This window comes from Mastacembelus armatus, chromosome 20, assembly GCF_900324485.2.
Source record: "Mastacembelus armatus chromosome 20, fMasArm1.2, whole genome shotgun sequence".
Lineage (NCBI taxonomy): Eukaryota > Metazoa > Chordata > Actinopteri > Synbranchiformes > Mastacembelidae > Mastacembelus > Mastacembelus armatus.
This window is the reverse complement of record NC_046652.1, coordinates 12,838,032-12,862,110: the sequence shown is the minus strand read 5'-3', so window position 1 is coordinate 12,862,110 and position 24,079 is coordinate 12,838,032. Positions and strand designations below refer to the sequence as shown.

Here is a 24,079-nt window from a genome sequence, read left to right as displayed (position 1 = left end):
CCTAATTTAAAGACAATCTACGTAATCCACATTAATCTCTTCCAAATATACTTAAGAGCTTAGTTTCATAGCTCTTCAAAGACTTTCTGAACAGTTCATTTTCATAAACTAATGAGTTTGGGTGTCTTTTAAAAAATATTTTAAACAAGTAAACATCAATCTGGTCTACACAACTGTGGCAAGTGTTTTGTGTAGCCTTTTTGTATGTATTTTTAAATGTGAGGCACAGCTGTCTTCTGCTTCTTGAAAGTCCCCTCAAGCATCTTGTCAATTAGAGGACGATATGTTGTTAAATGTCTTTCACAAAAATGCCTGAAATAGTGCACTATTCCATTAAAAGTCCTTGAGGTAGGAGCTTTCACTGTACTTTGTTCTCTTTCAACCAACAATGAAGAACGCTCCGTTCCCCTTTTTAATCTGCCTGAAGAACTGTAAATACACTCTAGTCTTTAAACCTCCTACAAAATAAAAGATATTTCAAAGCATACTGCTGATTGCACTCTATACTTTAAAAAATAAAAAGTTCTCAGTTCAAATGTTTTTATCTTAGATGTATACATTATACATAAGAAAACAAAATTAAAGGTGCAGTGTGAAAAAGGTTGCTTAGTTTTGTTGTACTGTGTTGTTAACTGATGATGATTCATTCATCATCAATTTTCATTATCCTCAACAGCTTCTTAAGGCTGTTGAGGATAGCAGGAAGCTGCTTGAAATCAATTCTAAATCAAACTGGGAGCCAGAGTAAAGAAGCTAAAACAGGGGTGATATAGTCAAGTCTATCAGCTGAGTTCTGGACAAGTCATTTGAGATTTTTAGCAGAGGTGGACAGTAATGAAGTAAATTTACTTGAGTACTGTACTTAAGTACAGTTTTTGAAAATTTGTACTTACCTTGAGTAGTATTTTTTGGGGGAAACGTATTACTTTTACTCCCCTACATTTGAAGGATAAATATAATACTTTTTACTCCATTACATTTCTATAAAGTCACTGGTTACTTGTTCCTTTTGAGGAGAATTGATCGTGTTCATTTAGTTTCATGTTTGCGTGTGGTTTGTCCCACTTACACACCCTAAAAGATACGCACTCCATTACAGTAGATGGCAGTACGCCCCTTTGACCACTGGTTGTGACCCCCACTAAGAAGAAGAAGACGAAGGTTTGTCCCACTGGCGTTGCCGTATCACGCAATATTGCTGAGCTGACAGTGGCAAGACTATCGATTGGACAAGCTTAGTGATTCACAAAAGTCAAACTGTAGTCAAAGATGCCAGTTTGGCTTTACAGGTGTAAATTAGCTATTTGATCAATATCTTTAATATTTGTTGTATCTTTCTTTTTTTTTTGGCAGAGTATCCGAGCATCAGGTCTAGTCCTGCTGGAGGCCATCTTGTGTGGAGCTCTTCTTCTCTACTTTCCAGTAAGCCTGAGAAACTTGCTCACATGTGCTCATTTTTCAACGTGTTCGCTGCAAATCGTCATGATATGCTCCTTTGAGCTGAAAACAAAAATCTTCTCCTTGACTGGAGGTTGGCATACAGTGTGACCTTCAGTTCACGATGTTGCTCATTCATCTAAAACTGAATCAGAGCTGTTCAAAAGTTTCATATCTGCAGCAGTGGAACAAAGCAGGGTTGTTTGCCTTGTCAGATAGTACAAATCCCAGTTCATAAATCATATCATTTGGATGTTTTCTTCCACAGCTGCATGGAGCTGTGATAAACAGGGTTTTCATAGCCAAGGTATGCATGTGATAAAACTGGACTGGCAGAGACAAATATCCCAGGGCTTGTTGGTGACCCCCTGCTAACTGTACACAGAGCTGGCCACTGAACCCAGCAGCTTGTCAACACTACCATCTGTTGCCCAGCTACTCAAGCTGCTTCATCCAGATTGCACTCAATCAGACCCATGTACAGAACTCCATTAAATTTGTCTCACCTTAACTTTTGATTATTTGACTTTTGACTATGACTCAAACCCTCAGTTTTATTTTTCTGGTCTACTTTAGCTTAATATATACTACTTACATCCACCCTCATTTTATACTTTATACTTAACGTTTTACCAACTGAACAAAACACTGTCAAAAGTGTGCAAACAGGAAAATATATAAAAATTACAATAAAATTTGACAAACTCCCTGCATGTGGGGTTGGAACAGTAGTGAAAAGATTCAAGGATTAAAGCAAAAATAAAACATTAACGAGCAAAATTTAGCAAAACTAAAATTGATAGTAACAAGGGATGTCTCATGTAGTTTTTTTTAAAGCAAAGTTCTTTAACAATGGGTATAGAAGTTGAGAAGACTGTACTTACAATTATTCTTTAATGGTGTTATCTCAAGTCAGTTACTCCATTATCTTGGAATAACAAAGCTCATTTTCAGGCTAATTTATCTCATTATCTTGAGAAAACAAAAGACAGATTTCTCAAGAAAATGAAATAAATTATGAAAAGCAAATGACTTTTGTTTTCTTCAGAACACAGGATAATTATGGAGACCTCAATAATGAGTGTCTGGTTCATTTGTTCACACCTGATTTCAATCTCAGGGATGACTGTAATGACTTGGGAAGGATCCATAGCTGAACTCTAAGCCAAGGCATACATTGCTGCAGTTACTTCATTAGAGAAAGAAAAAATGGTTGACCAATATCTTTTTGCTTTAGCAAACACTCAGATAAAGATGATCATAATGACAGGTTATGCTGAGAAAACAACTTTTTTTTCTTGAGAAATTTTCTAATGTTTTCTAATGTTTTCTAATGTTACTAAAATAAATTAACCTGTAATTATGAGAAAATGAGCTTATTTGGAGGTAACAAAATAGTTAGATCTTGAGAGAAGCATGACTGTCTAGAGAGGATGCGTCACTTTGCTGGAGTTCTTGTAGCTACACTTTGATTTGCTTTGTCACAGAGTGGATCTTCTTACCTCACAAATGATCTTTGGCCCACTTTAACCTGACAGCAGACAAGTTTAATTTTGGTCTGTTGTCAAGCTACTCACGTAACATTAATTAGCACACAGCTTGACCGTCTGCCAGCGCTGCAACTCAAGCAGGCTGAGGTTAAAAAAAAAAAAACAAACACTAAATTTCAATAAAGAAGGGATCTGATGATTCATCTTCTTTTAGCGGAAAATATGTATTTAAATAGAGCTTGACTGGCCCCGATACCAATATTTAGGATTGAATGGCAACATTTATAAAATCAACAATACAATAAAAAGAAAATACAGTGTTAGTGATGTAAAATAATTATTAATACAAATAAACAGTTTTTAGAGCAGTAACAACTGATTAACTGTTGTCAAATGTCATTTATTCAACCGTATCATATATGAGGATTTGATTTTTTTTTTTTTTTTGGCCTGTACCATAGTGAACCTAATATCTGGGCATTGAAATTTGTTCTTCTGATAAAACAAGTTACCAGTATTTTGTGACAGTTTCATGACCAAATCACACGTCAAGCCTTTCAAATTCATAATATCCTATAGGCAGAACAGTCAACACTTGGGGGTAGAATGTAATCACATGAATGAATCAAAGAAATGTCCATAGCTTGTGGATGTCTTTATGTCATTATAATGAAGTACATCATCCTGCTTCACTCATGTGACTTTGTGGGTCAAAAGGGAAGAAAGAGTACGTATACACAAATAAAAATGTTTTAAGAACGGGCTTTATATGAGGCAGAGATTCTGCTCCACTTAATTAGGTGAGTGTAGCAGATAATAGAGCTTAAGCATCTGGGGAAAATAAGTAATAAGTCCAGCAAAATCTGTTTAACTCATTATTAGTCAATGTAACCTGAAAATCAATCGGTGTGATTTTGCATCAGTTAACAAAGATGACTTTGCGACATGGTGCTGCCCAACACCCACTGATTTACAGAAATCGACCATTATGTCTTCCTCTTGTGCTCCTGGAGAATTGGCTAATCGCTTTTGAGATGCAATCATGTGGAGTATATGCTTAGTGAAGCAATACAGAGTAACTGTAATTAAAGCCAACTGATTTGGGATCCAGCTAATCAATGCAATTTGCTGCAACATGGTCCTGGAAAGTAATAATATTTGAAATTTGCAGAGTCAAAACAAGCTGGGGAGTCAGATTATTGGTTGGTAAATGAAGGAATCAATGGTGGATGAATGAAGGAATTGTGGATGATCATATTTCTAGCCAGTGTAGTTGTTGCAGCAAATGCTAAAAATAGATAGCTTGTAAAATGGTTGCACAAAGGGAGCAGAACTCTATAGGTTACTCTATGAATCCTCTGTAGAAATTAAATTTCAGTGCTTTGAATAGTGGATTATTCTGTACTGTCATGGTGTGATGGTCACTGTGAACATGACCATTTCAGCCCCATCATGTGGAAATAGTAACTTTTTGCATGCCTCTGTGTAGCTTGCAAGATTGAGCTCCGTCCTGATGCATTTCCATGTCTTCTATGCGAATCTCACGAGTCGTGGCTGTGAGGGTGAGATGCATCACTCCCAATCTAAATATAGATTCAGAAATATTCCACCACCACTGCTGCTTCTATTTTAAATAATTCCACTGTTATTAAGCACTCAGAGACACATCTCATCCTGCTCCAATGGTTTTCTTTGTAGAGTAATAAATTTTTTTTCCTCCCTTCTCTCCCAAGTGTGTCACATGCAATAACTTCAGCCCCCCTTGCTTTGAAATGAAAGGAGAGGAGGGAAGAGCAGGGAGTGCAGGGGGGGGAGAGGCAAAATTATGGCAATGCCAAAATCTGCTATTTCCATCTGGCTGTGGAGACGAGAGAGGGGGGAGAGCGGACACGCATTTGCGATTCACAGTGTGATCCCTGGATTAGTTTGCCAGTCCTGTGTTTGTCTCTTTTCAGCTTGTTATTGACGCTGCTGAGGAAACTTATATTGGAGTAAACAGTCATCGGATTACTATTGCTGCTTGTTTTCTGAGATGCTATGAGCTCTTGCAGTCAATCTAAGAATAAATCCAGAAAAGAGTCATGAATTACAAGCAAAAAGTTGTCAAAACACAGGGTGCTTCACAATAATGGAAAAATGCAAAAATCTACTTAAATAAACATGACTGTACTTGTCGTAACATGTTATCAATATATTGAGAACGTTACTGTCAGAACCACAAATATATCTATATAGGTTTCAGAAGAAATAACACCCCTTAGGCAATAATTATGCTTTTTTTACTCTCTTCTGCTCTTTGCACTATGGTTTCTTCTGATTATATGTTTGTTCTAATGATTGCAACTTACAATAAAGGTAGGGCTGGCATTAGTGTTCGTTTCAGACACATTTTGCTTTGCAGGCAGACGTGTTACCGCTCTGTTTTTAAATCTAGTCAATCATTTGCCACTGCACTTATCTTATCATAAATAAAGATTATTTTCAACAGAAATGTGTACCAGTTTTGAAAGGCACAGATAAATAATGTCATCCTGCAGATGGTGGCTTCAAGTCAGAAAATGTTTCTGTGACCACACTACAATTCACAATACTATGAAGGAGCTTACCGCATGTAGTTCTTGCTTTTATTCTCTCACCCATCCGTATGGTGCTGCAGCTTGAATAATGTACACACATTTAAAACCTACTGTTTAGTTGTGGAAAGTAATTTATTTGAGCTGCAGTTTTAGTCAAAGTGAGTTTACCTTCTTTAATCCCATTGCACCAGTATCACAACCTGAAGTCCTTTTCATTCACTTAACAAACCTCGCCCTGATCAAAGAAACCATGCTTCTCATTCATTTGATGTTTAAAAAGTCAAGGTTCTGCAGTGCGTCAGTAACAACCGACTTACTTAATGGCATGTAAACACACAATATGAGACTTAACTTTCTCTCTCTACTTCCCAAGCCATCTGTGTGTGCACCAGGCTGCCACAGAGACAACACTAATTGTCGTTCTCTCCCTGCATGCTCTCCCCTGTGAGACATGTCACGCCTTCTGCTCTGCTGCTTATGCATTGATAAATCTTAACACACGTAAAGGTGGTATTCTGCAAGTTGCTGTTTTTTTTTGTTTTGATAGCACTTTTTGTTTTTCTCTCTGTCTGTCTGTTTTAGGTTAGTTGATTATATTAACTGGTCATGTCAAGAGCAATACTAATAATAACATAGACAGTTCAGAGTTCGATCACATAGTAGTGTATTACAGCATATAGTAGAACAGTATTAAGAAAGAAACAACCAGGATGTGTAAAGCAGCAACACTGCATTCTGATCTTTTGAGATTAGTGTGAGAAGCACTACAGAAAACCTGATCTACTTTGCAAACTGTCTCTCACTTTAATCTGAGAAGATTACTTTTGTTTTAGGTACAATCTTGACACAAAACATGAAGCACATTTTTATTGACCTATTTTTATGAACATTTTACATTTGGGCAAAAACATGAAATAATAAGTCATGCGACTTAATGTGAAGCTTAATGTGAAGGGACAATAACATCAGTTGCGTGTGGAGCGGTGAGGAGACTATATTGTACATGAGACAAAAACAAATGTCATATTTTCACATTTTCAACATTTTTTTTACATTGTGAGGGTTATATGGCTCTCCTTTATTATTGTTCCCTTTTATTTTGCAGTGGTTTAATAGCACCACCAGTTGTTTACCTTGATGCTCACATTTACTAATTTACATAACAGTAGAGGATGTAAACACACAATTTCTGTGAGTTTAATAACAACCCATATGAAGTTTTTCTAATTTGGCTATGAGCAGCTGACACCTGCTTAAGAGCTAAATAAAAAAAATCAAATAAAATAATGCCATGCAAGTAAAACAGTGTGATTACTGTAAGGGAAAATCTGTGGTTATGGTGATCTGTAGTGACACACTGTCATTGTCAGAGGGTTTGTAAAATACATTTCACCCTGATTCTTTTGCTGAGAGATGCACTATTTATTTACTCTAAGAGGCGACTTGGACCTCAACATTTCTGTTTTAAGCATTGAAACAAATGCTGTTGTGTCTTTATGGATTGTGATTCTCCATGTTCTCTTGATAAGTTAAACCAGATTTTTCTAGTTTTTGGGGCGTCTTCATTGTCCTGCTCAAGAAAAACTATGTAGTTTTCAAACCAGTAGTATTTTGGGGACTATTCCACTTTCCCACATTCTGTCTTTTTTCACCTGTCCAATCTTGCAATTTTTTTGGTGCCAAGCTGGTCCAAGGTGCCAATTCAGCCCAAGGCAAGGCTGGCAGGCAGGGCTTCACATCACATCAGGGGGTTAATGAGAAACAGTATGGCCAAGGGATAATGTATTCTGACCTGACAGGCAATGAAACACAGTCTGCTAGCCATTTCTCTCTCTTGCTCTGCTCTGTCTTCCATTCAAGTTGTTCTGACACTTTCAATCTGACTTAAGTGGATCTGGAGGGTTGGTGCGTGCTGTGTGCATTCCCAGCTATCCCTTCATGTTTTGCCTCCTTTTCTCCTTCTGCAAAGTGCTGAAGAGTCTCTATCAAAACATATGATCACTGAGTTTAAGTTGAAGATACACTGTTAAAGCTGGAGTGTTCCTTCTATCTATATGAGCAGAGAGATCGAAAGGATGAGAGATTATAAAATGGAAGATATCATCACCACATGTAAACAGGCTATTTCCATTCTCTTACATCCCTTTGTGACCAGGCGAGATGGGAAATTCTCTCAGGATCTAACTGGTGATGAGGAGGGAAGGGAATTGTGGGAGGCAAGCACCAGCCAGTTCTGGTCTTGACTGTGCAAAGGCCGAGCTGGATGTAATTTACACTCAGCCCACCTCAGGGAGCAGCAGGAGGAGACGTAACCATTACCTCCCTCCAGAAAGTTGTCCTTCCCATGTGGCAGTGAGTGTCAGTTTTCATATAAAAATGGACACCCCACCTCCCACTGGCGCTAGCTTCCATTCTCTCATACTGAAGATGTTTCGTAGCTTATAGAAAAAAAGAAAAGGCAGGGAATGAGCAGGAGATGATAACCAGGAAAAGCAGGGCATGGGCGGAGCAGATAGCTGTCACTATTTCATGTCAAAACATTAAAAGTAGCACAAGGGCTTTATTGTGACAGACTGATTCCTGAGGCTGCACCATCCCATTCTCTTCACAGATGGAGACAGACACACTAAATGGCTGAAAGTAAGTTTTCCGCCCCTTTAGCCTGTACCAGTTTCCAAAGAAACTGTGATAACAAAAGGCTGAAATTCAGCTCCTCTTGTTGACTTGACTGGTATTGGCCAATGCTTTTAGAACTTTGTTTATTTTTAAATCTAAAAATTGTTGTGTTTTATACTGCATCAGATGACTAATATATACCATTTTATTTTGGCGTTTTCATTACAGTAAGTGCTTCTTTGTTATGATGCTGCTTTTCTGGTCTTCAGAGCTGCCAAAACTGCAAGATGTGTTTTATCAGGAAATCTCCTTTCTGCTTTGGGGCACAAAACAGGGAAGATGAAAACTTTTCAAAATAAATACATACAGGTCAGTGTTGTTCTAGAGCATTTGAGCTCCAGTGTTTTCAGATGAATGTTTTAGGTTTTATGAGAAAGTGAAATTCATCCATCCATTATCTCTACCCACTTATTCCTAACCAGGGTCACAGGGATCAGCTGGAGCCTATCCCAGCTCTTTCTGGGTGAAAGGCAGGGGTCCACCCTGGACAGGTCACCAGTCCATCACAGGGCCACATAGAGACAAACAACCTCACACACTCACACTCACTCCTATGGGCAATTTAGAGTCACCAATCAACCTGACATACATGTTTTTGGACTGTGGGAGGAAACCAGAGTACCTGGAGAAAACCCACACAAGCACAAGGAGAACATGCAAACTCCACACAGAAAGGCCCCTGATGGGTTTCAAACCAGGAACCTTCTTGCTGTGAGGCAACAGTGATAATCACTCATCCACCATGCAGTACACTCCTAAGACTTTACAACTGTGGTGGCATCAGCCATTTTTTATGCAGTGGTCTGCTGGGGCAGTGACATCACAGCAGCAGACAGAATACTAACTAACATACATTAATACAATTGTCTGGCAAAGTTCATACAGTTTTTGCCATTTTACACAAAAGATTATTGTATTTATTGATTTTTTTTGTTTGTTTTTGTTTTGTTTTGTTGGGCTGGTTGCTGAGGGTTTCAGATGAGCCAAGGTGCACATCTTCCAAATCTCATCACCAGGTCTGTGCATCCTGCACACCTTTTCGTTGATCCACCTTCCTGCTGGGAGATGAAAGGCGGCTTTAAATGACAGTTACAAAGTTTATGTAACAGCTACACGACTGTGGCCAAACGACAGTGCATACATTCAATATAAATCTGGCCTCATAGTCAATCACTTCACATATTGCAGGTCCAACAGAAGAGCAGCAGACAAGTGATGTTATAGTAAACTACAGTAGTGTGTAATTGTCATCAATAAACCACTTAAGATAAAAAGAAATTAACGAGAACCCTGTCCACCAATAGTGGCCTTACATTTTGGCTCTGTTTTCATAGCGGGCAGAGCACAAACATGCACCATGCTCAGGTATTTGAAATGTTTTGTTTTTTTTAAACAACTCATTTCAAAGATTTTTGTTTAAAATGAATTCTCATAAAAACGTACTATTTATGTGTTGCTGAAAATTGAATTTGTCTCCAACCTGATTGTGTACAGTATGTACTGCAAGTACATGTAATAACTGGATTTCCCACCATCTATAAAAAAATAATAACTGTCCACAGAACAAAATCTGAATTTTTCTTTTTTTAATATAAAATCATCTGGAAAAAAAGCAAAGAAGTGCAGCTGAAATGGACACTGTACTGACTGGAAAAATAAAAGTGAATGAAAGCTTAAACTTCAGTAACCAGTTACTCTGCGTGTAGTTTGTCTGTAGATGGTCAATGCCTGCACAACATCACCAGATAAAACTGTAGTTGGTTGACAACCTACTGTTTTTTAAGCAAGAGAATGACAAATAGAATATATTGAAATACAGATTAGAATAAAGATTTTATATTTTTGCTGTCTACTGAGTGCCATAAACTAATTTCACAGCATTAAGGGAGTCCTATGTGATCAATACACAGTGAGACCCTGACCTTCATGGAAAGAGGATCAATCACTAAAGCTCTTACCCTCCATTCTGCATCAACCCTCCTGCTCACAAATTTGCATTTTTATTGTCTTTTTTTTTTATTGTCTTCATATTACCAGTTAATTACACACTGCTGCTTTTATGGTGCTTTTCTTCTAACCGTATTATTCTAATAAAAGAATATGCCAGCTTTCTTTTTTAAATATCTTTTTGTTGAGTATATTCCCTTTGTCCTATTTTGAGAGCCAATGCTTTAAAGTAGTCTAGCACCATCTGCCCATTGTTAAATGTATGAAATCAGTTCTTCTTGGGGGGACACCAAGCCAGTTCTAGGCTGGGTGAGATATATAATCACTCCAGCATTTTCTGGGTCTACCCCACAGCCTGAAAACCTCCAAGTGAGATACCCAGGAGCCATCTTAAATCTTAAACCTGAATGGGCAATGATTCTATTTCGTGCTCCTTCTGGCTGTCCAAATTTTGAACCCTATCTCTAAGGAGACCAAAGCCCACTGGGAACGTGTTTGACTTCTTGCTGAGAATACAGACACAATTACGGTTACGTAAGACCTGAATGTTCTGTAACAACAACTCTGGTACTCCACACTCCAGCAGTCACAGGCCTTGGGTTTAACAGGTCTTTCTGACAGTCTACCTTAGTTGACAGTTCTGCTCCTGTCTTCATGCAGGAACAAAATTGAGCATCGATCTTAGACCTAAAGTCTACTGTTTCAAATCACCCTGTGCTTGAAAATGGTATTCATTATGGCCAATCAGTGACTTGCACAGAAGTACAGTGATAATAACACACCCCTTGGGATCAGATCAGGCAGGTTGATCCGCACAATCACAATGGATTTTTGTGTCTTGTGCTTCACTTTTAACTGTTTTCCTGTTAAATCAGATCATGATCTATTCCTCACCTAAACATATTCCATTGTAGTTAAATATTATAATGGAAAAATAAATGAAATACACTGAAAATCCAGTGATTGTTTTACTAATACGTTCAGTGTCAACATCAGATGCCTTTCCAGATGCATTACATTATTTTCAATTTGCATTTGCTATTTCAAACTGCTGTTATATAAATTTCTTGACCCCTGTGGTCTAAGTCTGGTTGGTTGTACTGGGGCTAGATATCAGCTATGATGAACTGTGATTTTTACTTGAATAATCACAGACCAAAACAGATCTTTGCAGGCAGTGAACACTTATAAGTGGTTCAGTTAGGGCTGCATGACATATAAAATGTAAACTTTGTGAGAACCGTATTTTTACAGTTTATTTTAAGTAACAAAGTGATGTAGATGATAACTGGATATGAGAGACAAGACAGGCTGTAAACTCTGATTTGAACTGTTGTGACTCAGGATGGTTGGCTCACTCTGTGTGGGTTCTATTTTATTCAGTATGTCTCTACCGGGGCACTAACTCTAGCTAGCAGCTCTCTGCAGGCTGACGTGTTGTCAGCACAAACAGTGCAGATGTATTAGTGAACACACTTTCAACATGTGCCATGGCTGAGCTCAAAATGATCATTAAAGTGCATGTCTGGACTTACTGATAGTCCATGTGTAGGTGTAGGGATAGCACTTGTTTAAAAAAAATATGCCCTTGTAAGTTATTATTCTTGCTCAACTGTTTTGCACATTAAGTAAAAATAAATGTAGATGTCATTTTTTACTTGTTTGACATTTGCCAAGAAAAATAAATATATAAAATAAAAGGAAAAAAATTAATTATCTTATCTTAATCATTTTTTTTAAAGAAGGGATTTTATGCAGCACATGCACCTGAATCATCAAACTGAAATTAGCTGAATCTAAATAATTCATCAGTCTGGACTTTGGACACTGGAATCAAACCTAAATTTAATGGAGAGATCAGTGCCAACATACAGCCCTAAGTACAGGCATCTTTACTGAAGAAACAAATGTTAAGCATGACAGTGAATGAAGCAGAGGTGAATGATGTCATGATAGTTATCCTGTGATAACTTTAACAACTGCACGTTTTTCAATTATTGATCTGTCCTGTGACTTTCCATAACTATTTAGGAGATATGTTTAGTTACTTGAATTCCACCCTTGATGAAAGATTGTTCTTTGCAAAAATGTTGTAAATTATATTGGACTTTTGTTAGCTCATGCTTGTTTTCTCCTGACAAGTCAGTTCCCTATAATAGCATTTCATTCTTAGCATTTAAAAGAACATTAAGGGGAATCAACTCTCCACTCTCTTTTTCTTTAACAGGTAAAATGAATCTCAAAACAAAAAATGGAAACACAACTTCAGTGAAACAGAGGTCTCCAATATCAGAATAGTTCTCTGGACAGCTGCTGCTCACACCATGGCTGGCTGGCTTGCGTCACAATTGTATAAACAGGGACACTAAGTTAGCGGTGTAACCAGCCCTCTGAATTTCTGCGCCGAGCCAGCTGGTGGGTGCTGAAATGAGAGATGATTAGGAATGAAATATAATTGCAAATTAAGTGACTGAGTGTGTGTGAGAATGATTATGTGGGTGAGTGTGTGAATCTTGGTCTTTTGATGTGTGACCATTCTTCTTAGATTTGCATCACTCATTTGTTTTACCAGTACTTTGATCACTGTTAAATATCTTATGTTATGCATGTTAGGCTCCAGCAGGTCCCTGTGACCCTGGTTAGGTTAGGAATAAGTGGGTATAGATAATGGATGGATGGATGTTTATAACGTAATGTCATGTGGTCATTGACTACTCTTTAAATATCTGAGCAATGACACACTATGTTAGTGGAAAAAGACAATCTCTCTTTTTGTCATGTGCACAATATGTTCAGCTGCTCTCACACTAATGTGGTGGTTAGAGAGGGTGCTTTTTATCCACACTATCATAGGTTCAATCTCCTGACAACAGCTGATGCTCCCATCAACAGACAGCATTTCTGCGTCATTGTCCAACAACAAAACACCGATCACCTGCTTAGTCACTGTCCAACAAGTCACTCTTCATAAGGACATTAGCAAAGCTCCTAACATGTGTTACAGCATCTGCTGTCCGGTGAATAGACATTCTGCGTTCTTAAAAAAATGGCAACTCAAATAAAATAAAACATTAATAAATGCATTATGTAGAGGGCTATAGTTGTTAATTCAACCATATGGTTACAGAGGTTTTATTATTTTGTCTATTTGTATTTGTCAGGACAGTCTCAATGACAGAAACTCATCTCTACATAACAGCACCACAAATTGCAGGAAATATTGAAAGATTGTTGTATTTTACCCCATACAAAGACATGTCTAAAGACAGAGCAATAGACTGCTAATAGTTCTCGAAATGTCTCTAATCAAGCTAATTACATATGATATATAGTACAAAGTAGCCTATATACACAAAATGTACAATATACAATTTCTTGTCAAGAGTTAGATGAGTAAATTGATACTATATAGTCAATATAAAGCTGTGGCCAGTTACTGAAGCATAAAAATAAACAAATAAACTGTTCAGAGGAAGTGAACGAAAACAGAAACACTAAAGCTCACAAATTTATATCTTTTTATTTCTTACCCAGACCAGTAACTGCTTGGCAGCTTGTCTTGGCCAAGAAATGATCTGGCACATATTCTTCTTAACAAACAGCAAATAGTTTTTACACTTTGATTTTTATAATGATTTGAAACAACAGGATACAGTGTTTTATAATAATTATAATATTTTACTAAGTGAATTTTGGTTGCCCATTGCAACAATCTTTATGCTGGCTCCAGTAGCCATATTTTCTTTACAGATAGAGTTTGACAGTGATATCTATCAAAGTTAATTACTAATTAATGTTTCAGGCAGCACCATGGATGAGTGGTTAGCCCTGTTGCCTCACAGTAAAAAGGGCCTGTGTTTGCAAACCTTTTTTTTCTCCAGGTACTCCGGTTTCCTCCCACAGTCCAAAAACATGTATGTCAGGTTGATTGGTGACTCTAAATTGCCCATAGGAGTGAGTGTGAGTGTGTGAGGTTGTTTGTCTCTATGTGGCCCTGTGATGGACTGGGGACCTGTCCAGGGTGGACCCCTGTCTTTCACCCAAAGAGAGCTGGGATAGGCTCCAGCAGATTCCTGTGACCCTGGTTAGGAATAAGTGGGTATAGATGATGGATGGATGTTTCAAAGTTACATATTTCCTGTAAAAGTTTTTACAGTTTGATTTCATTACTTAGCAATCAGGTAATACATTTTCTCCAAATATCTGACTCAATAAATAGTAAAGATGAATATTTTCAGAGCAGGAAATTTGTGATGAATAATTCAATGAAGCGCTTTCGTCAGCCAGGCAACACTGTTCAAAAAGAAATCTTCATCTGCCTGTGGAAGCTAAATATTCTCAGGTGAGTGTCTGTAGGACACTTTGTTCTGTTCTGTAGTTTACGCATGACAAGACTGTTTTAGAGGGCAGACGCAAAAACAGGTTGTATTAAATCAAGTGCCTGGGGAGCCTGGAGACTAGGTCGGCAGATAAACATTATCAGCAGAGGAGACGTCTTCACCTGCCGGCCGCAAACCAAAATTAAACCTCGTATATTTCCTAAAACTGTCCTCACAACCAGTCAAACAAACTGCCATTTGAAGTAGGACACACTATAAGGAATTTCTATAAAAATGTGACACTTTGAGAAAAGTTGTGTACTTAAATGTAACATCTACATGTACATCTCAGTATTCTGAGAAGAAGAGTCAGCAAATTTATAATGGTTGTTGGCAAGGCTCACTCAGCATTTCCAGAAGCCTTTACTCATGCTGTAACTGAGATGAGACAAACAAGAGGGGGTCGGGCTGAAAAGTAGTAAGTGTGCTGATAATTGTCTCCTCGATATTGATGTCCATTAGATAGGTATACAGTACCCTGATCTTCTCAATCCCTTCACATGCACTCTTGCACACACACACTTGCAAGTAAACATGCACACGTTCAAAAGCAACACCCGATCCCTTCCTTTTCCCACAGCGCTGAATCCAAGATTCCCAGCACTTAGCATTGACTTAATGGAAGGGTTCAAAAGAGAAGGGGGGCAGAAACTGATCTTACTCTTTATGCATGCTGACATTAAGAGAAACCTGTCCGAGGGTCAGGGCCAGACTCTTCCCAGAAACCCTCCTGATGGAAAGTGCAGTGCCAAAACAAATGGCCCGTGTAATGAATTTTACCTCAGCTCTATGTGGCCTTAGGGTTATGGCAGTGTTGGAGGACAATGGCAATGCATATTTTTGCCTAAAATGTTGAGCAATGACTTGGTGGAAGCATCAGTGAGAACACCGGGAGGTGCTGATTTACCTCACTGAACAGGCGAACTGGGGAAGGCTGAAAATCCAGAGGGAACACAGAGTTGTCGTATCCTATAATATTTCAGGTTGAGGGTCAGCTTCATTTCCATTTCTACACATATTCATTACATACATACAGAGAAACAAAATGCTATTTCTGGTGGGACACAGTAAAACACAGGAAATGAATGAATGAATGAGTGCAAAGCAATAGGTAGGTGCCACAAACGAAATAATTTTACTCTTAAACTAAAAACACACTTGACATGATGTAATTTCATAGTCTTTAAATTTGCTTCTTTGTTGATTGGTCATGCCACTGTACAGCTCTTGTGGTGCCTTTGCTGACACAAGCACAGGGAGAATATGCAAACTCCACACAGAATGGTTCCTGATGGGTTTTCGAATCAGGAACCTAATAATCAATCATTTATCAGTCATGATGACAGATTACTTACTACTACTACAACTACTACGTCCGCTATACTTATGATTATTATAAACACTCCTGGATGAAAACAGAGTGATTCACCTGTGAAAATCCAGGGAGTAGACGTAGAGACTGCACAGACATATACATTAGGTACCCAGGTACCTAAACAAAGACACTAGACTGGACAGACAGCATCACTGTCCTGTATATACAAAAAAGGGTTTACTGTACATGCTGAGAACACTAAGATCCTTTGGAGTGTGCAGTACACTCCTAAGACTTTACAACTGTGGTGGCATCAGCCATTTTTTATGCAGTGGTCTGCTGGGGCAGTGACATCACAGCAGCAGACATAAACAAACTGATAAAGAAGGCTTGCTCTACTCTGGGCTGCTCTCTGGACTCAGTGGAGAACACTGGGAGTACGACAATGAGATTCAGACTCTGAACAACACCTCCCAAAGCATATCCATGTAAGAATTCTTGGCAAAATGTTGAACCAGTTGTAGATTGCTCTTCGGTGGTTTATTCACATGCACTGTCTTCAAATTGCGTTAACTCACAGTGTTTTATACTAGAACTGATTTACAAACTTTAAGTTGAGAATTTTAGCTCAGTATTTTCTATTTTAAGAAAATGCTTTTGAACAAACTAGCTGAATAATTGTTCATGTGATATCTTCTGTGATCTTGTCATCACTGTAAACCCAGATAAGTTGATTGTACTTAAACCATTTGAGGCAAGTGATTGCCTCAAATGGTTTAAGTAATCGGCAGTCAAAAAAGTTAATTTGTTTAAGTATAGTCAACATAAATGCAAAACAGTCAGAACGTAATATTTTTAAGTCATATACACTTCAATGGTTTAAGTAATCGACAGTCAAAAATTAATTTGTTTAAGTAGAGTGAAATTTAATGCAAAATAGTGAAAACTTAATATTTTAAGTCAAATACACTTAAAACTATATTTGCATTAAAATAAATGGGATAGGAAACTTCCAATTCAATGACCACACAACACAGTACATTTTTTTTTTCAATTTTATTGAAACACAACAAAGCAACAAATATCACTGATAATGATGCTCTTCATAAACTCTGAGATCTAAAACCAGTTTTCAAACACAAGCTTTAAACCAAAAACAGTAAGAACTGGTTATCAAATTATCAAAATGTTTTGTGTGTTTTTTTCCACCAGTTACTACAGTATATTCTTCCTTTTTGCTGCAGACATTTTCTCTCACAATCACTTTGAAATACCCAACTAGTAGTAGGTCCTATCTGACATGTCTTCATCTTGAAAATTTCCATCAAGCTTGGACACAAGCCATCAAGCACACCAAAGAATTCCTCTTTAAGGTTTCTTCCAACAACCCTGTTAAACTCCAAGTAAACCTGAAATATGCAAAACAAGCCAGATTTTGTCATACAGGCAAAGTTACTTATAACACAAATGAACCTCTCTGAACATGTTGTCCAAGTATGTATTGTATGTAAGACAAGTAAGAAAAAACACATATTCAAAGGAAACTTCCACAAACCTGGCTTTCTGTGAAAAGGGCTGGCCAGCGTCGGACCATCTGGCTAATGTCAGGCTCATCCTTTACATCCTCATCTCTTCTAAGGGCAAATGTGATGTCCATGTTCTTTCTAAAAAAAGAATCATTTGGTTTATTTTTTAAATATTGTTGCTAAATCTTATGTGGAACAACATAAGTTGAGAGCTACTGTTTGTATGCTTTGGAGTCAACCTCAAATTTACATATTAAAATGCACACGTCTAACTAGAAACATTTCAGTGGTTTCTAATTTGTAATACTTGAACATAGAAAACAACTCACCAAGTTCACCAAGAAAATGGCGTCTTCTTAAGTGCAGTCAACTGCTGATTACAATAGTCCAAACTCATGAAAAACTGAAAAATGCAAATTACATTTTTTTCAACAGCATGTTACTGCAGATAACTCCCAGGCAGAAAACATGTTCATCAAAGGAGAAGGTAAATTGCAGAAAAGACCCAATTTACTTCTTGAAAATAAGAAAAAGGCGCAATTTTCTCAGAATCCACCAAGAAGCAAGCCCAGACTAGTCTTGAACCAATTGCAACCTAGAAAAGTGCTGCAGTGCTGAAAACGGGTGTGGCCGTAGGTAAAACTTGATAGTTTAAGTTTGTTAAACTTACAAAAATGAGTACACCTAGTGATTGTCTCATATACGTATATTGTTTAAGTCATGCGATAAAAACTACTTTTTTTAAGTGACATTTACTCAAACTGTTTGCATAGAAATAACTTTTGGGTTAACAGTGGTGGCATCAGCCATTTTTATGCAGTGGTCTGCTGGGGCAGTGACATCACAGCAGCAGACATAAACAAACTGATAAAGAAGGCTTGCTCTACTCTGGGCTGCTCTCTGGACTCAGTGGAGAACACTGGGAGTACGACAATGAGATTCAGACTCTGAACAACACCTCCCAAAGCATATCCATGTAAGAATTCTTGGCAAAATGTTGAACCAGTTGTAGATTGCTCTTCGGTGGTTTATTCACATGCACTGTCTTCAAATTGCGTTAACTCACAGTGTTTTATACTAGAACTGATGAACAAACTTTAAGTTGAGAATTTTAGCTCAGTATTTTCTATTTTAAGAAAATGCTTTTGAACAAACTAGCTGAATAATTGTTCATGTGATATCTTCTGTGATCTTGTCATCACTATATGTCTAGGAAAACTTAATAAGGCATAGGCGGATCTTTAGTCTGTATGAACACTGCAAAATAAAATGTGCAGCTTTATTTTGAATAATCTCTAAACACTGGACCAAATCACTAAACAGTAATCCAGCAGTGACAGAACTAAGGCACACAGAACTTGTCTAGTGACATCTGGTGGCATAGCTCTAGAATTTCTTCTCTCCACTTTACCTACAATATTGTCTGTTTGCTTGGACCATGATAATTAAATCTTCAGAGTTACTCCAAGAAGCTTTGGCTCTTGTACCAGTTCAACAGTTATGTTTTTTATTCACATTGTTAGTATTCTTTTAGCTGATATCTCCACACAGAGCTCTTCATCCACCTCAGTGCAGTACAAGTGAAATGATAATGTTTCAATTTATCTAACATCAAAAAATGATTTAGCACATTAAAGGCTGCAATCTAATAAATACTGTTCCAGCGCTGTTATTATTTTACAGCCCACTCCTCTAACCATCTGTCATTTGTATAAACACTGTTCATGTCGAGTGTCCTGCCCTATGGCCATGTTGAAAATCCATCCATCCATCCATCCATCTTCTATACCCGCTTTTCCTAGTTCAGGGTCACGGGGATCTGCTGGAGCCTATCCCAGCTCTCTCTCGGGTGGAAGGCAGGGGTACACCCTGGACAGGTCACCAGTCTGTCGCAGGGCCACATATAGACACACAAAGACAGACAACCTCACACACTCACACTCACTCCTACGGGCAATTTTAGAGTCACCAATCAACCTAACATGCATGTTTTTTGGACTGTGGGAGGAAACCGGAGTACCCGGAGTAAACCCATGCAAGCACAGGGAGGACATGCAAACTCCACACAGAAAGACCGGGATGCGAACCCACGACCTTCTTGCTGTGAGGCAACAGTGCTAACCACTCAGCCACCTGCATAAAATCAGTCAAGTCACTCATGAATTTTTCCTTTCAGTTAACTGAGTTGAAATTTCACTCTTTGATGTCTTCTCTTTTCTATTCTTTGGTGTCTTCTCTTTTCTATTCATCGCTGCTTCTCTGCAGAGTAATGGTTCAAGAAAACTTCATGCTCCTGGATGAAGATTTTGATCTAAGATGCAGACAGTAAGAAACAGTATGTAGTTATGATCATTTTCAGGGGCTCTGGCTGTTTGTCAGCCTCTCTTCTCTGTCTGGGCACATACCCTGTCCAGCTGTTTTTCTGTGTCATTCATATCCACAGGTCCCTCTCCTTTAAAATAATCAGATATCATGTTATAGATGCTGAGGGTCGCCATCTTAATCTGTACCAGTAGACGTGTTTTTTTTTCAGTAGTTTTCTGGCTATAATTCCAGTTCCTTTCCTGCATGAAGACAGGGACAACTGAATTTACACAGAAGATGGTACCACAGTCTTTCAGAAACATTTGACCTGGTCTAGGCTTTGATATCAAATCTTGAGATTATGTCTAGTACCCATGTTTGAGCTTCAATTCGTGCCTCCAGCAGCTCAGTCTGGAGATGGGATAGCTGCGTTTGCTTTTGCAGTTGCAGCAAGTGATACTGGTTCTCTGCTGCCACTAGCTGTTGTCTCACATGGTTGATCTGCTCCTCCACCTGGCGCTCCCTCTGAATGAGCTGCTCTCTAATCTGAAGGCTCTTTTCCAAATGATTTGTGAGTGACTCCACATCCTGAAACTATAACATGGACAGAGATTAAAACATGTGAGGTTTACCAAACTGTTTCGAGGCCTAGGTGGGCCACATTGCCCTAAATGAGCTTTCAGTGCATTTTTCAGCTACTGGAGCCAACATTTTCATTATTACACATTCCTGAACAATTTTAGATTAACTCAGATGTAAAAATCCTAACAGTACCTGAGTCCTTTTCACCAGCTGCTCCATGATCTCCTGGTACACAGAGTATTCCTGAACTTGGCGCTCTATCACCTGATTCCTCTCTAACTGTTTGACCTTCTCCTTCTCAAGCTTCTCTAACTCTGCCTCTGCCTGGAATATCTCTTTCTTCTTCCTTTCTACTTTCTCAAAAGTTCTGTTAGCTTTGTCCTGCACAGAGGGGGAAAAGAGGGGATTTTACTGGTTAGGCACTTCCAGCCCTGAAATGTAAAGCAGAGCTGTGTGTGAAATGGTCCTTTACCACACCTTCCACTCAAGTCTTAGCTTCTTGTTTAACTTTTTGGTGTCCTTAATTTGGTTTTGCACCTCATTTATACGCCTGTTCAAACTCTCCACCTCCTAAAAAAAAAAAAAAAAAAAAACACAGAGTAGACTAATCAGATTATTATTATGGCAAATAGATTTAAGTTAGCTAACTCTACAGCGCGAGAACTGTTGCCCGTAATGTTATTCTAATGTTATTCTAATGTTATTCTAATGTTGTTCCAATGTTATTCTAATGTTATTCTAATGTTATTCTAATGTTATTCTAATGTTATTCTAATGTTATTCTAATGGAATTAGAATAACAGCTGACCAGTTCGAGATCCTTTTGCTTTGCCTTAAGTTCCTCCTCTTCCCGGCATCTCTGCTGGGTGTCGAGGAAGGCATCCATCATGTGAAATGCTCCTGCCGAACCACCTCTCGCTCCCTCGGGCCGAATCCTGTTCACACACACAGTGGAAAGTTACTAACACCGATGGCTCTGATCGATCCTGGCTGGGCTTCACACGCTCAAACGAAAAGAGCCGCTTCAGCATAAAGTCACGGTGAAACTTACCTCCTACTGACTCTCTTGGGATCCATGATCTGTTGACTTTGAAGGGTTTTGTGGGAAACCACACCAACTCTTGGGATTCAAGCTTACCGCTTACCGCTTACCGCTTACCTCTTACCGTTTACCGCTTACCTCTTACCGTTTACCGCTTACCTCTTACCGCTTACCGCTTCACGCTTACCGCTTCTATTGGCGTGCGTCCCCTCGTTGCTATGGTACCACATGCCCACATTCTAATTCTGACCAGAGTAGACATTCTAATTTCATGATAAATAAAAATATATTATATAAATATATATAATACTTTAAGTGACTTTTCAAAAATACTGAAGTTTCTATGCACTTTTAACCCAAATGTTAACCTGCAAAACAGAAACATACTTTGCCTGCAGGGGCTTTTATTTTATCTTTGCCCAAGGGGTCAATGTCTGCTCATCTGCTCATGTACTGGGTACCACCTATATGATCATAAACTGCTGTAAAGCTGTGTAGGCCTACTTCAGTGAGGTGATCCCTGATACATGAGTGTCAGGTGATGCCATTGGAGACGTGTCATTTTTGTCACACACTTCATATCACACCTTTCTCTTGCCGATGTCTTGGCAATGCTGGACTATATTTATTTATTTCTGTTATTACTTACTGTGATAATTCAGGTTTTCATGGGAATATACATGTAAGTAGGACTATATTGACTTTTAAACTGTAACTTTCAGTGGTACAGGGACACAGATCTTATTGGTAGCTGTTACTGGAAATTTTAGAAAACAATATGGTCCAAGAAGCAATTCCAAAATGGGATGGGAGGAAACAAACAATGCTGCTTTAACTAAACAAAACTGAAGGGAGTGAAGATTGTCTCACCTACCTCTCTCACCTTCTGTGTAAAAAATTTAGAAAAGGGGAGGGGGGGCACTATGTGAAACTAAGTTTTAAACTTTTCCATTTTGGTTTTTGACCAGTGACAACAGTTGGTGATATTGTGCCATTAAAGAGAAAGTCAAACTGCTAAATGGTTTAACTCTTTATGAGGACTCATTCACATCATTAGTTGCTGGGCCTCAGTGAAGAAATTATGCTAATAGCACTTCCCTCTTTCAATCTCATCACTAAAAGCACCACAACATGGTCGAAATCCAGCTGCTATTTTGTAGTTTATCTAAAAAGGAGACTTGTGCTGTGTTTTCCCTCAGTGCATTTTTACTCATCTTCCTGTGCCCTCTGCTGTCCCCTTGGACCCAAATGTGCGTCAGCAAGGTGCTTGGTGCCAGTGCTATCTCTTTATAAGCTGCTGTGCCTCTTATGTAGTTTGTCAAAAAAAAAAAAAAGAAAAAGGAATGCTTTGAGGAGCAGTCACACACTGTCATTTAGAACAGCCTACAATGTAGTTTTAGATGCCTAAATATTCAAATCCAGAATGAAACAGCCTGTATGCATTTAGGATTAACAAATGAGTCCCCATCTATTCATTATTTGCTCTGTGCCACATTCCCTTTTGCAACTTGAGGCAACTTGAGCTTTGTTTGAGTCAGAAGTTTCTATGTTTGGTTATCCAGCATCTGTTAGCAGATGAGGATGTGGGGGCCCCGGTTTCTCCCATGGGGTCTTCCACGTCCCTTAACTGACTCAGACCTAGTGATCAAAAATATCCACATGCCTGCGTCTTCTCCACTGCCTAAGGGAACGTATTAATGCTTTGGCTAATCCGATTAACAATAACAATCCCACAGGGGAAATCGCTGCACATTTGCAACGGACAGATAATTATATTGCCTCAGATGTTTTGCTATTTTGTGTATTTTTTGTGTGTGTGTGTATTTTATGTCTTTGCCAGACCATCAGTGTTGTTTCTTCTTTAGCTTGGATGGGCATCATTTGGGTCCATATCTAGCAAACCTGGGTGAATGCCCTTGGGAGCTCAAGGGAAAGCTTTTCATGATATCATCAGGTTAATGTCAAAGATGATTATAAATTGTCACTCCACTTCAATGTCACGTCTTTTTATAAACCTTTAGCAATCTTTGATATGACATGTACATTTCTTGATAAAATAGCTCGACAAATATAAGCACTTGTAACAGTAGTACTACTCAGAGTAGCCTATTTACAGTAAATCTTGTACGTAGAAGCAGCATGAGAAATAGCCATCGTTTTCTTTTATAGAATGTCATCCATTACATCTGAGGCATTATGCAGAGTGCATGTGTTGTCTGTTGTTTGCTATGGAAGAATTGAACATGAAAACCTGTTTATTTGTATGGCTTGCAAGGATTTTGTGGCAATGGCTGAACCCTGGAAATGTATTTAATGTAGTTTAGGAGGAGCAATGAGTATACTGCTCATGACAAATAAAATGAACGCTCATCTAAAGTTTTATTAACTAAATCGAGTCACATATAATTCAAACATTCAACCAACCAAGCAGTCAAATGTCCAGTGCTGAATCCAGACAAAGGAAAAAGTGAGGATAGAACATATACTGGCATATTTATTAAAAAATGATCTAGTGACGTTATCCACATCAGAACTTCAATCAACATTTCGCATTGTTATAATTTTATATTATATATTATAAGGCCTTGTACTTGACCATTTGGGTTATATCTATGCCATTTAGGATCTAACAGCATAGGTTTTTATTCATTTGGTGCCTGTGTGAATACCGTAGCATGAAACTTAAACACTAGCATTTTTATTGCCCTGTACTCTTAAGAGGATTGTTGTTACAGTTTAAAATAGCAATGGAAACGAAAACCTACTGAGAAAATTTCATTCCACATTCAGCCTGCCCTAAATAAT

The 24,079-nt window shown here is 38.3% G+C and overlaps 1 protein-coding gene and 1 long non-coding RNA gene across 3 annotated transcripts in view; one reads left to right on the top strand and one right to left on the bottom strand.

Annotated features, from left to right (window-relative positions):
* The window catches only part of gpr158a (G protein-coupled receptor 158a), a 74,450-nt gene that overhangs the window by 38,840 nt on the left and 11,531 nt on the right, over positions 1–24,079 (top strand). Inside the window, exon 5 of the mRNA XM_026292353.1 lies at positions 1,354–1,422. Within this exon, the coding sequence (XP_026148138.1) occupies positions 1,354–1,422 (69 nt within the window). The remainder of the gene's footprint in view (positions 1–1,353; positions 1,423–24,079) is intronic.
* On the bottom strand, positions 16,944–17,908 carry LOC113121672 (uncharacterized). Of its 2 annotated transcripts, none has more exons than XR_003294773.1 (3): positions 17,676–17,908; positions 17,376–17,484; positions 16,944–17,229 (listed from the first exon to the last, which is right to left on the bottom strand). It is a non-coding gene; the product is annotated as an uncharacterized LOC113121672 (long non-coding RNA). The 2 variants fall into 2 exon arrangements; XR_003294772.1 differs by having other exon boundaries at positions 17,376–17,454.